The 13,858-nt window shown below is 42.4% G+C and overlaps 1 protein-coding gene across 3 annotated transcripts in view; it reads right to left on the bottom strand.

Moving 5' to 3' along the window:
- Window positions 1–13,858, bottom strand: part of LOC115570202 (E3 ubiquitin-protein ligase HECW1) — a 67,260-nt gene that overhangs the window by 38,655 nt on the left and 14,747 nt on the right. For all 3 annotated transcript variants that reach the window (XM_030398600.1, XM_030398598.1, XM_030398601.1), the window contains 3 exons: window positions 12,513–12,607; window positions 1,442–1,517; window positions 687–856 (listed from right to left, as the gene is read on the bottom strand). In XM_030398600.1, the coding sequence (XP_030254460.1) occupies window positions 687–856; window positions 1,442–1,517; window positions 12,513–12,607 (341 nt within the window). The remainder of the gene's footprint in view (window positions 1–686; window positions 857–1,441; window positions 1,518–12,512; window positions 12,608–13,858) is intronic.

Genomic DNA, 13,858 nt, shown 5'->3' with positions numbered 1-13,858 from the left:
AAGACAGAGTTATAATGTCAAGCACTTTCAAGCACTTAAACTAAAATCCAAGTACTTTTCAGACCTTGAAAACACAACATTGAAATTCAAGCACTTTCAAGGATTTCAAGCACCCGTACGAACCCTGATATATATATATATATATATATATATATATATATATATATATATATATATATATATATATATACACATATACATTTCTACCTTCCATCTTCCAGTCCTGACCTTTACTTTTAATCCGAGGAAATTGTTCTTTGTGATGTGAAACTTTCCTCCACCTCATGCTCAGTGACAGCGGATCACTTTCAGCAAAGGTCTGTGAGGCTTTCAGTCGGCATTTTGACACAGCCTTGACACAAGCCACCGAGCAAAACATATCCAGAGACATCAATTCAGCCTCTTTGTCCAACAGTCAGAAGACATCCACTGAGAAGCCGGAAAGGAATGAATCTGTGACGTCATTACAACTTAATTCATAGGCATTCAAAAGACAGCTACTCGTTTTCATGACGTCTTTCCTGTCCTCGCTTCACATGTCGACCCATTGTACCCCAATTTTGCTGCACACAGCAACAGTATAGATACAGAAAATGTAGCCTGAAACATTTATATGTCTAGATGTAGCATGGAAATCTATCAATATGTGTGTGTGTGTGTGTGTGTGTGTGTGTGTGGGCACGCACCTCTGTGCTCCACTGTGGGTTGACTGTGTTGCAGACCACCCCGGAGCGTTTCTCCTGGCCGTGGTGAGGCAGCGAGGGGAAGATGCTGTGTTTTCCAGGCTGGATGGAGAGCTTCAGGTACGGGTCGGGGTTGAAGAACATCCCCTTCTTCAAACCGACGGCCTGGAGGTCTGACAGAGGGGGACATGGAAGCAATGAAGGAGCAGGGGAGGACACAGACATGTTTGTCAAAACTCTTCGAGCCGGCGGTGTGTCTGCAGCTGCAGGAGGGCTAAACTCCAGAGAGCAGACAGAAGACACATGTTGAGTGTGAACCATCAAGTGTCAAGAGGGTCGGTCATAGCTGCATGCAGTTCAATAATCACATCATTATGGGGTATGTGGTGGTTAGCATTACTCCATCCACACAGTAAGAGAAAGGCTGCATCTACCTAAATGAATCACTGATTTGATGCACCACCCAGCGAGCACACTAAGTGACGCAAATCCAACACACCCACGTTGTTGTGGTGCACGCCGAGTCTGGCTAACTGCTAACATCCTCCAGCTGTGACAGTGGTTACAGTGGGACAGAGGGACTCAAAGTGTAAAGATTTATATACTTTTAAGGGGGACAGCAGTAAAAGGACAGACACTGATGGAGAGGGCTGTAAGACTAGAGACAGGTCAGGTGAGGACAGTGTGTTTGAACAGTGTGAGCGTAGCAGCAAAAAAAACAGGGGAATGGATGGGAAAAAGAAGACGGATGCTCCTACCTGACAGGGAAAAGTTAATGAGTCTCCTGTTGCCCAGTCCATGGTTGACTTCAGGACTAACCACGGGCTTTAAGACCTGCAGACGCAGACAGACACGAGGAGTTAAGAACTGTCCTCAAATGAAACGAACATGAAAACACGCTCGGTCCTTCCTCCTCTTCTACACCGGCGTCTTCCTTCCCTCGCTGTAAGATGAAACTTTAATGATGCCCAGGAGGAAAGTAGGTCACTGCAGCCAAATAATGGTATAAAAGCAACACAGAGCAAACTTCTAGTCGAGAGAGAATAAAGAAAAAAAGCGGATACTCGATAGCAAAAACAAACATCAGTTAAATCAGGGTTCGTACACATTTTTCAAGGTCAAATTCAAGCACTTTTCAAGCACTTTTAAGGGTCATTTTAAAGATTTTCCAGCACCTCACTGCTGGGGTAAAATACTTTTCTACAGGAATATATAAACTCATTATTTTTCTTCACTTTTTATCACAATAATGTACATTGTATGATGCTGTAAACATCTAAAATTATGTTTCATAATAGCAAAAACTTCAGAAATTCATTATCCAGTCTGATCCCAATTTTGTGAAAGACACAGAGTCATAATGTCAAGCACTTTCAAGCACTTAAACTAAAATCCAAGCACTTTTCAGACCTTGAAAACACAACATTGAAATTCAAGCACTTTCAAGGATTTCAAGCACCCGTACGAACCCTGTTAAATACACCGTGACAACATTTATGATTGCTTAAAGGGTAAAACGCCGACAGGCGACGGATCTTACAGATACTGAGACATGATTTCAGATGCATGCATGTTTTTAGTCAGGGACAAAACATCCAATCTCATTTCAACGGCCTTTTTAAAGCTCCACTTTCAGTCAGCCTGACAGCATCCTGCGATCAATACGATGTCTTCATTATCCTGACATTGATTCTGCAGCCCGGAAGAGGGGGAGCGTGTGGGGTGGAGGAAGAGAGAGAGAGAGAGAGGAGAGAGAGAGGGGGGAGAGGTGGAGGGAGATGGAAATACTGCTGTCATGTGTCAGCTCCACCACGCAGCGGAAATGTTCAGCTTGACGTCCCGTACATACTGAACCCAGTCACATATGACCAGGCAGAAAAAACAGACAGGGTGGCATATCACTAAGGGATAAACACTGAATTATTACAGCCATAATCCTGAGTCTCACACATTATGGATTCTCCCCTCGGGACTTCTTTTCACCTCTGTGATAAGTAAACACCTTATCAACGCAAAACAAGACCTCATGTTTACTAGGAGCTTTAGCAGCCTTAAGGCAATGAATATTCATCCATGTTCTCAGGATGGTGTTAAAGATAGTGGCTTCTGATAACTCGTTTAATTCCTTCCTGAATTATCTCCAGTCATGCTAGCAGCTCCGTGACGCTCTGTAACCACGGCTGTCGTCGAGTGAGATGTCAGTGTGCTAACATGCTAACAGGGACAACGCTAACGTGCTGGTGCTAAGCAGGTCTGATGTTCTCCATGTTCATAACCACCTGTGTTCAGAATACTTACGTTTGCTAATTTGCATTGAACACAAAGTACAGCAGAGGCTGATGGGAATTGTATCAATTATGCAGGTGATTAGTCATAAATTGGATAAACTGAAATATCCCCGTGAAAAAGTCAAATGAATCTTCGTGGATACCTTGGTTGGTGTGACAGTGGTGCTAGATGTATAGTCAGGGGGTCACTATAATAAGTTATGCTTTGTGGAAAGTAATATTCATACTTAACATCACCAGAGACTAGATGAAATACTCAGTGCTGTTGCAACCAATCACCAGAATAAATGTAGTTATATACGTTTCTGCAAACCACAGATGAAGCGCAAGTTTACATTTCTTTATAATGCAACATTATGTTTCATTAGCTTTTCCCACAAAAACAACTTGGTTTGGGACACAAACATGATGTTGTGGAGTGGGTGGAGATTAGAGACCGACCGGTATTTGCCTGGATTTAACCTAACGCTAACCCTGGGACCTGAGCAAACCCTGATATTTAGAGGCAAAGAATTCACCTATCAACAAATCAACGTGTATTATTTAAATGAAATATATACTGTATATGTAGAGGATATATACAAGGAAACAGTCTTTGCAATCATCCCTAAAATGTGGTTGTCAACCAAGATATCAGTGAACTGATGTCATTTTGACAACCAGATCTGTATGACAGTGGGGGCGGCTGTGGCTCAGTGGGTAGAGCGGGTCGTCTAGTGATCAGAAGGACACCAGTTCGAATCCCGGCTCCCCCTAGTTGCATGTCGAAGTGTCCTTGAACCCCAAATTGCGCCTTGCATGGCAGCCTCCTTCATCAGTGTATGAATGTGTGTGTGAATGGCTGTGTGGCATGTATTGTATGTACTTATTTGCTTTGAGCTGTCGTTAGACTGGAAAAGCGCTATAAAAATGCAGACCATTTACCATAACACATCTACTCAGTACAAGAAGCCTCGATTAAAAATGTATAACCCAAACTCACGTGATAAATGCTACACAAATAATAGGGTGACATTGGCTCTCCCACTTCTTTCTGCTCTATGTAATTTCAGTGAGAGTTAAATATGTTTTCAACACATAACATCGTTATGACGTTATACGTTTTTTGTTATAAGTGAGAGGGTAGGATCAACATATAACATTGTTATGATGTTATAGTTTTGTTTGTGGTTAGCACCAACATCATGTCTGACAAATTGTCACACACCTGGGATCTGTGTTAACCACAGTGGTGTTGTACTTAGAAACTGTGGGGGGCACCGAATCACACAAAATGCCAATTTCTACATAATGTTGCTTTAATGTTGCCTCACTCAGACTTTAATAATCAGAAATGTCCTCTAACATCTTTTTCAGTAAAAAGTCTTTTCATACTGTAGCATATCGGACAACACATACGCCACGACTGGTATATCTGTGATAGGCCAATATCAGCCAATAAAATCTGCCGACCAATATATCGGTCGGGCTCTACTGGGGATGTCCCGACCTTCTGTCAAAATAGCCCTTTTTGTTGCCACAGACAGGTGTGGAAACTGTCCAGAGGTCACCGGCTTGGCAGCATTCTAGCCTGTAACTCCACCACCATCCCCTCCAGCTCCTAACATGACAGTCAGGTCATTAACATGTACTGTTAAAGTGATATGACACATAACTTTACGTACGTAGCCCATTACATGTACAAATGTACATATAGGTACATCCTAACAACTAGACAAAAAATGGCACATGTGACAAAGGCCTTCATTTCTATTGTAAAGAAGATTTAGAGTTAGATATCTTTTTATTATCACACTGAATAGTAATAGAGTCACCTTAGACCCACTGATAATTCTTTTAACTATCCGTGTAAAGCAGTATGACACAGGAAGTGAGGCAGCTTAATGCAGCCAGTTAAAGAACATGTAAACAGGCAGTGTGTCACAGTTTTCAGAAATGCTGCAGTATTTCCTTCCAACGCTCCCCATCAGCTCTGAAAGCTTACGCAACGGGCTGGGAAGAAAAAAAAAAATGAACTGGTGGTGGGAACAACAATAAAGGGATAAAGGAAGTGACAGATGTTTGGACCAATTCATTTTAATGAGATGCTAATCTGCCTTGCTGAGTATCGTCAGAGAGGAAAAGTGCCTGCGTGGGTCTCCTCCACGACTCTAATCTCGCAGATAAAAACCGAATGACAACTTCACGCATCCGCAACACACTTTATATAATCTACCATCCTGCTGCAGGAAGCAGAGACGGACACTTTCGAAATATAGAGGGAACTGTATGTACAATTCATGAGCATCCTCCAAGGGTCGCACGAATCTTAAATGATGTAAGAGGAGAGGGTTTTTTTTCACAATCGAGCACCCCACCCCCCACCAGGACGAGCCTGGAGAGAGACAGCTTACATGTACAGAGTGGATCTACATCTGATTACAGGTCAGATACACCGAGGCTTCCACCTCTGTGTGAGTGGGTATAAGATATTTCAATACATGTCAGTGCCTCTTAAGACGGAGAGGCTGAGTGATCTAACTGAGTTAGAGTGGTGGACAGAGACACGGGGTAGCGTAGAGGAGGTTATGTCACACTCGGCTCAGTGTTCACAGGAGGTCTGGTGGGATGCTTTGTCAAATGTCTTAATTCACTGTCCATCAGTCAGCAGCAGTCATGGACCTGGTGCTGTGTGTCCGTCAGTGGAGATAACCATGACGTACTTGTTGGGATAGTCTGGGGCATGGAGTATTTATCATCTAGAATCTTTATTAAGAGTTAACTTTCTAGTTGTCCTGATAGTTAAATGTCCTTATGTGATAGAGGATGAGGGAACAGCATGAGTTTGTTCATCACCATACCGATGTAGCATCATATTCTATGAATCCTCTGAATCATCAGATCAGGAGTGGAGATGAGAGACATATTGGGCTACTGGTGGGAACTTTTTTTTTTACCATCAACTACAATCATATTATAAATAGAACAGATAATATAAAGCTGAACTGCTTTCACTGAATTAAAAAGCAACACATCCTAATACCTAAATGTCAACAGGGTGATTGCCAGTGACTCCCAAAACAAAACAACATCTGTCACTGCTTCTGAAAAAAAAAACATGAAGGTTGCAGCGTAACGGTGCCAGGCGTGCCGCACCTTCTTTGTATGAACGCAGTTTGTTTGGGTTTCAGAGGAAACTACATGGATAGGGTTAATAAAGAATGCATTATGTATGTACTGGATTACCTTCATTATGGTGCAAAGTTAAAAGAACTCACTGTTGACTTTTGGTTACACACTGGACACCAACAGTGCTCTCCTGAATGAGATCCTGGGTTTGTTTTACCCAACCATCCAACTTCACTTTCTTTCTTTAAAAACGTTGTCGGTCTTCTCCTCACTTCCTCTTTTGCTGCCAAAATAATTATTACAGCCACTAGAGGTCACTGCCTATTACTCAGCGTAACTATGGGTTGTCATGAGCGTCTCGTATAGTCGACATAATTCGTTTTCTGATGAGGACGGGCAGCGAAAAGCACAGCATCTACACAAGAGTTTCAGGAAAGGACAACATGATGGCGATTTTCAACACATGTCCAGCGAGGGTTCAGAGAGGAGAGAGAAAAAGCCTCAGAGTTTTAACACACCAGGTCTTATTAGAGCCATGGAATATCGATCATCCACCTTGGCTCAGTACAAACTACAGGTTAGGAACTTCTTTATAAAATACAAAAATGCAAAATTATCAATAATCTTTTCTATATCGGCTTAAATATTAGTTGTATTTCTCGCTTAAATGAAAACAAAATACCCTGCTCAGCCCCCCAAAAAATGTCACACACTCCAATATTTGGTTTGAACTCCTGTAACTTTGATTACGGCACGCATTCGGCCACTCTTTCACAACTTGGGCCTGATGAATGGTGGCACTGTCGTCTTGAAATATGCCCATGTCATCAATTCAGAAAAAATCCATTGATTAAAAAACTTGGTCATTCAGTGTATTCAGGTAGTCAGCTGACTTCATTTTCTCACATTATGTTGCTGAACCTAGACCTGACCAACTGAATCAACCCCAGTTCATAACATTACCCCGCAGGCTTGCGCGTTAGGCACTACGGATGATGGCTGCATCACTTCACCTGCCTCTCTTCTTACCCTGCAGTTTATCGGTCTCTATTGCCTGATATTTAATGACCACACATTGTCTGTAAAGGCCAAACCTGGGAACCTCATTCATGACAAGTAAAGTCACTGCACCTGCTGTTGTCAAGGGAAAATTCATCAGGCATCTCAAACAGAGCCAGGCTGCTTCCAGCCTGTCTTTGCACAAAACAAATCTACCATGTTCTGACTCCAGCTCTGTATTCAACACACTGTGACTGATGTGGGCATTCTCACCTAAGTCTAGCAGAGAAAGCGAGAAATTTGGCAAAAGGTTTAACTACTCATAGTTAGTGTTTAATCTGGTCTTTTTATCAATTCATCTATGTTTGCGAAGGAAATCTATCAGATCGATCAAGTGAAAGGCTACACTGAAGTAGACACTGCCAAATAATGCACCAGCTTGTCATAAACGTAACATTACATTTTTTGTTGATAAAGCAATTATCAACAATGTGTTTAATCATGTGGCGTACCATCTATCATCTAGACAGTCAACAGATTCACTGCAAACCTGATGTCCTACTCAATCTGTCTTGCCTGCTAGAAAACAACAGAAAACACAGATGACTGAACGAGTTGTCACACGTGCGTGTGAGACGAGAGAAAGGCGATGAGTGAGTATCTACATTTACCCAGGCTATCCAGCTGAGCCTCGTCTTCCTGCCGCTCCTTCTCTCGGGATGACTGGGAGACAACAGTCCAAGCTGGAAACACATGCCGTCCATCACACACAAACAAAACCGCTGTGTCTTCTCTGTCTGCAGCGTCTGACAGACCTACGGCGAACGGCAGGCGAAGCAGACGGATCTCCCTGTGCAGCGTTCCCGTCTGTCCATCGGCCGTTAGTCTCCTCCTCGATCTCTCTTTGTTAGGTCTGCCTCCCGCAGTTTGACCCGGTGCTCTCCAGCCCTCACCTCCATGAACCTGAATGAGTTACCTGGAGTGGGCTCTCTTCTGCTATCTCTACTTCCCCCTCTCTCCCTTCCTAATGCCAGCTATTTTTATTCCTTTGTCCTCAGGAAGCAAGCACAGATCAAGTTCTGGGCCCATCAGCATTTCCAGGGGCCCACAGCAGCAGAATGGCAAGGCAAACACTGAAATACAATCGCTCGGCTGGACACCCTCTTCATAGCTGTCCGTCTGACTGAAAGTGGCTTCAGAAGGGCAATGACAACACTTATACGCTGATTTATATATTTTCAGCTCAAGAGTTTCACATTGTAATTTTTCATGTCAACGCACTGGGAACCCTGCGTACCCTATGGTCAGCATGGGAGAGTTACAGACAAAGGGTTTGGGTTTGATTGGTTTGGACATTAGAGGTATGAAAGTGTCAAATGACACACGACACACAGCCTCAAGGCCAGGCACAGGTCACCACTATACCTCTGACTCATTTACAGATCTAATATGGAACATTTCTGCATTAAAATGTCTTAATTATGAGCAGACCTTAAAAATCCTTAAAATCCCTCAAAGCGTTCTTGAGCTATCACTTTCAAGAGAATGGCCCAGATGGACAGACGGACAACCAAATAAATATACATTTTTAAATAATAAAAAGTATGTATGGCTCCAGAAGAAGCGGAATGTTTCCTTATGTCTGATGTCAGTCACTGTTTAAGTTGCACTGTGGGCAATGCGGGCACCAGGCTTTGAAAAAGCAGTTTGCTGGTCAATGATTGCAAAAAACACAAATGTCACAGCCTTCTTCTTCTCTTTAAAAAAAAAAAAAAAAAAAACTACATTACCCACAATGCAACCTGAGACACTGAGTGGCATCACTGGAGGCGGTTTACCAGATTGCATGCAGCTTCCTCTTGAGCCACTAAAGGATTTACGCTACTTTTTTCACATATGCAGCCATACTCGCCAACACCTGTAAACTCAATTCAATGTGTAAAATTGGTGGGGTTACCCTTTAAGTGCTCCAAACTGTTTCATGCTGCACTCAACATGACGAAAAGCTACATGTACGTTGTTTTCTCTTGAGGTTATTTAAAAAGTTTCAGAGAAACATCAGTGTCAACAGACTGGCGATTCTCCAATTTGATTGTATCTTATTCTTTGGTTATTATGGGTTGTATGTTATATGTCAGATTAGAAGAGGGGCAATCTTTATTGACAGGCACTGCATGAACACTACCACAGTACATCACATTACCTGTGGGAATTCCTGACCTCCGAAACATCAGAAGCCCTGATCGGATACACCGCAATTTTAATTTTCATGTAAAAGGTTCTTAATGTCACTTGTGACGGTGCTTCACACATCAGTTCTAATTATCTAGGTACAGTTCAGCCAAAGCCCTAAAGGTCAATTCAAAATCAACCGACGGCAACCTTCATGTTTCTTGACAAGTGAGAACACATTTACATCCGTGTGATATTCCTCATGCAGTAATTAATACGCTGTTACAAACTTTGTTGAGGTCAAAAGCTACATGTCAGACGGAGCAGCAGCCAGCATGACGGAGTCCGACAGTGACAGACAAGAGACGAACAATAGGTAAGCACTGTAAGAGAATAGAAATAGTACACTGTGGCTAAAATGAGCATTATGCAAAGACATTTACAGAACCACCACAGCTTTCTACTAAAATCTACCACACGTGAGGAAATCAATGCAGGGCCAGACAACGCTGACAAATGCTTGGGAAATGGTAAATGTTGTAATCCCACTTTTAAAATCCCACACAGGGGGCAAACATAACCGAAGTTTTACAAGCAGCTGTCACTGACCGGGAGCTTAAAAGGCCAAACCCTGGCATCGTTATTGTGACTGACAATGCGTGTAACAGCCTACAATATCTTCAGCTGGGCAGTGTCAATGTAGCCAGCTCTCAGCTCTGAGTCACGCTTGAAGGGAAATTTGGTCGGTTTCTGTTTGCACTGTAAGCATTGAGAGAGTTCTACTTTGATTACGTTCTGCACTTAAAAATAACACTTTTGGTGTTTTGTGCTGTTTTTTAGTTTTTCCTTTCAATTTGCGGAGAGGAGGTCAATTAGAGGGTCATGCACAGCTTCAAGTAGAAGTGAGAAGCTCACACAAACTTCATGCACCGTGCTACAGTCTGAAGAGACTCATGAGAAATCACACAGGAGAGAAGCCAGTCAGTTGAGTTTGTGGCGAAACCTTTTTGTTTTTCTTTTACTGCATGTGATGACTCATACTCAGTCAGAAAGCAGAACTAAAGTGGCTTTCATCACAAGAGGATTACTAGCTAAAACATTTCACACATGACCTGCGTTGTTTTGCATTTTGTTAAAAGTCATACCCTAAGCAAACTGAAAGCTGTTTTTGAATTTGCATCAGCACAGTTTTGGGCTTTTGAAAGGTTAAACTCTAACCTCTGGCACTGAGTGTTAGGAGTTTGAACACAGAAATAAAACAGTTTTATTCTTGTCTTTTTTTTATGCAAATATATGACTGCAGATGACCTATTAGCTGAAAAAAACATGACGGGACCAAATTATATAGCGTTACAGGGTCCCATGCTCTAGAGTAACAGAAGCTAAAACACATTGCAGTTCTTTTATTACCTGATTTTCACAAACTTTGTGCATAAACGACAGAGTGAAAGGAGAACTTCGGTCGATTTAAACATGCAGCTTCATTGCTCAAGCTACCCTTGACTTGCCAGTACCGAAGACGTGAACACATTTGGTCCAGCCATTACAGAGCTCCGTGAACGGAGATTTAGCATTGACAGCTAACAGCATGGGGTCAGAACTTTACACTGTGTTTTAAGCATCTTAACATGCTCCACATCTCACACCAAAAGTTATGCAACATCAGCAGACACCTTAGCACACAAAATGAATAAGAAAGTAGTTAAAACAGTGTGTTTGTGCAAGCAGCTACCTACTGGTTTGTTGACATCAGTGTGTTCCGGTAGCTAGACCAAACTAGCGTATCCATCGAGTGTGCACTTAACAGGCTTAACAGGCTATTGTAAGGCTCATGGCTCATGACAGGCTGTAACACGGACATGTACATTATGAACAGAAATGAACGAAAATGCTGGAATATGTTTCCGTCTCCGCCAGTGAGGGAGTAAGTGCACGCTCGACGGATTGACTAGTTTGGTCTAGCTCCTTGCACAAACACACTGTTTTAACTACTTTTTTATTCATTTTAAGTCATACACGCTGCAGTGCTGTGTTGTAAGGTGTCTGCTGATGTTGCATAACTTTTGGTGTGAGATGTGGAGCATGCTAAGATGCTTAAAACACAGTGTAAAGTTCTGACCCCATGCTGTTAGCTGTCAATGCTAAATCTCCGTTCACAGAGCTCTGTAATGGCTGGACCAAATGTGTTCGCGTCGTCAGTACTCGCAATTCAAGGGTAGCTTGAGCAATGAAGCTGCATGTTTAAATCGACCGAAGTTCTCCTTTAAGGCCTTAGACAACCCAATACAATTATATAAATTTGTGTCAATCATCCAGTAACTGGACTGTGAGTGGTTCAGGAGAGAGGGGAGGGAAGAGAGAGGTGCTCTCCTTTCTACTCAGCCAGAAATATGGCTAAATTACAATGAATACACAGTGATAAAGCAAAATACTGGAAGAGTTGGACAGATAACAACACACACGACTGCGATTCTTCAGTTTATGGATGCAACATTGTGTTTTACTGGACTAGATCGAGTGAACCTTTAGGAATGCAACAAGACTGTTTTGTCAGAGGTTTATGGACCAGTGGAAGACCAAGACCCATTTGTGCTGCATCGATGTCACAGCTGATTCTCTGGATTTGGGGTGTGTGGTGTGTGTATAGGACTGAAGCAAGGTAGATCACTAAAGTCATGCTCCCCTCAGCTCATCAGCATCAGCAGTCACAATGTCATTATCTAATTGATCATATATTCAGCTACCAGCTGACCTGCATCATCTAATCACATTCATGTAAGTGTTATAGCCTTTACAACCTGTCAGCTCATTATCACGGTGCTGGTTCTCTAACGCCAACGCCGATTGCTCCCTCTCCTCCCTCCACCATCCCACCTCTTCCTCCTGCGACTGAAGCTGGAGCATTGTTATCTTTCTGAGCTCTGTGTTCATGTGAATTTTTTGTATCTGACACTGTATCCTCAGGGATTAGCTCTCAGCTCAATCCTCCTCGTTGCTCAGATTCTTTGAAAGCTCCCTCGGAGAGCAGAGAGGCTTCTGCTACCAATTCCAAGTGAATAACTATTTGCAACTCTGACTGAGATATACTCTATGCCTTCTGGTGAAGCGTACTCTCATCAGAGGTGTGGCTGCAGCAAACCTACTTGAAGACTAGCTATTACGGATTACAGTATCCTCACCACGGAGGAGTGCACAGTGAAGCCCACAAATGCCAGAGAGGTGCATATGTCAACATAACGCTGTGAGGTGTGGCGACGCTCACCGGTGCAGAGCCCTTCTTGATGGTCACGCTGGGTGTGGTTGCCCTCAGAGCTCCGGTGACACCGTGGTAGTACCTGAAGCAGACCTGTGTCTCAGCTGAGAGAGGGAGAGAGAGAAAATCAAATACTTACTTTACTTTCACCTCCATAATTTTATTTCCCGACGAGAAACGTTTTTGTTACTTCTTTGTCACATTTATTTACTTTCAAAATGGTTTTGCAGCAGTGCCTTCCTGCTTGTTATCCAATGGAACAGACCTTTTTCGCGACAGCCATATTGGTATAAAACAGAAGGTAAAAACAGGATTAATTAATGACAGTTGATGAAGGCTCCGTTCCATTTAGTGTATCGGAGACTTTTGTAGTGAGCCAACGTGCACAATAGCAGCTGCTTTACTCTGTTTGACCTGAATGGGACAGAATCTTAATTAGTATCAATGGTAACCCATGTGTTTACTGTACTGTTTTATGTCAAAATGGCTGCTGTGAAAAAGGTCTATAATGTTCATGTGAATTGCATTGATGAGAGTTGGGAAAAGTTATACAGTGTATTCGTATATACAGCTATGAGCAGGTGTGTAAAAAGAAATAGAAATGTTTCAGGGCGCCCCGTTAGCTCAGTTAGTATGATACGATGTAATGTATGTATTACCTCCATATTTCAGAGCCAGCTCTAAATTTTTAGTTTTTACTCAAAATGTAAACTTTTTATTTCAATTAATACTTTGTATAACAACCTGATAATATTTGACCTTGATTAATTTATTTGAGCACTTTCAAAACAGGTTGTCGGAATGTCTTGTTGTTGCCCACACTGTGATTTAAATGAAGACAAAACGTTTATCGGCATCTTTATTCCTGTAAGAAATTCAATTAAAATGTATCATTGGGCGCATTTAAATTATGCACTGATGCACCTAAATTATCACTTCTGGGACTCCAAAGTCTTTTGGTGAATAGGGAAAGTAGAGATACAAAAGCAGAAGGCTCGGGGGTCACGGGGAGATTAAGGTCATACTAAAGCTCCATGTTTGGCCAGAGGAGGGGGAACGCACGGCAGCACTGCACCTAAGTGGCTGAACGGACACAAGCATGCCTGGAGTCTAAAAGAGAGAGGGGCAAAAACCTTGTCACCTCTGTTTGGACAGCCTTAAACTCATATGTTGAACACAGTTAAAAGTCTTTAGTTTAAGTACCTTTCAATGAGAACAGAGATCCTATTACTGTACATGCTGGTGACAGTAATAGTCAAATAAATGAAATGTACAAAGACTAACAGTGAGAACAGTTTGTGCGAGTCATAACTGCAGCCTGGTACGCTGCTTCGAGTCATTAAAGATGATAATCA

This window comes from Sparus aurata, chromosome 19 (genome assembly GCF_900880675.1).
Source record: "Sparus aurata chromosome 19, fSpaAur1.1, whole genome shotgun sequence".
Classification (NCBI taxonomy): Eukaryota; Metazoa; Chordata; class Actinopteri; order Spariformes; family Sparidae; genus Sparus; species Sparus aurata.
The sequence above is the reverse complement of the archived record's forward strand: the minus strand, read 5'-3'. Positions and strand labels throughout refer to the sequence as shown.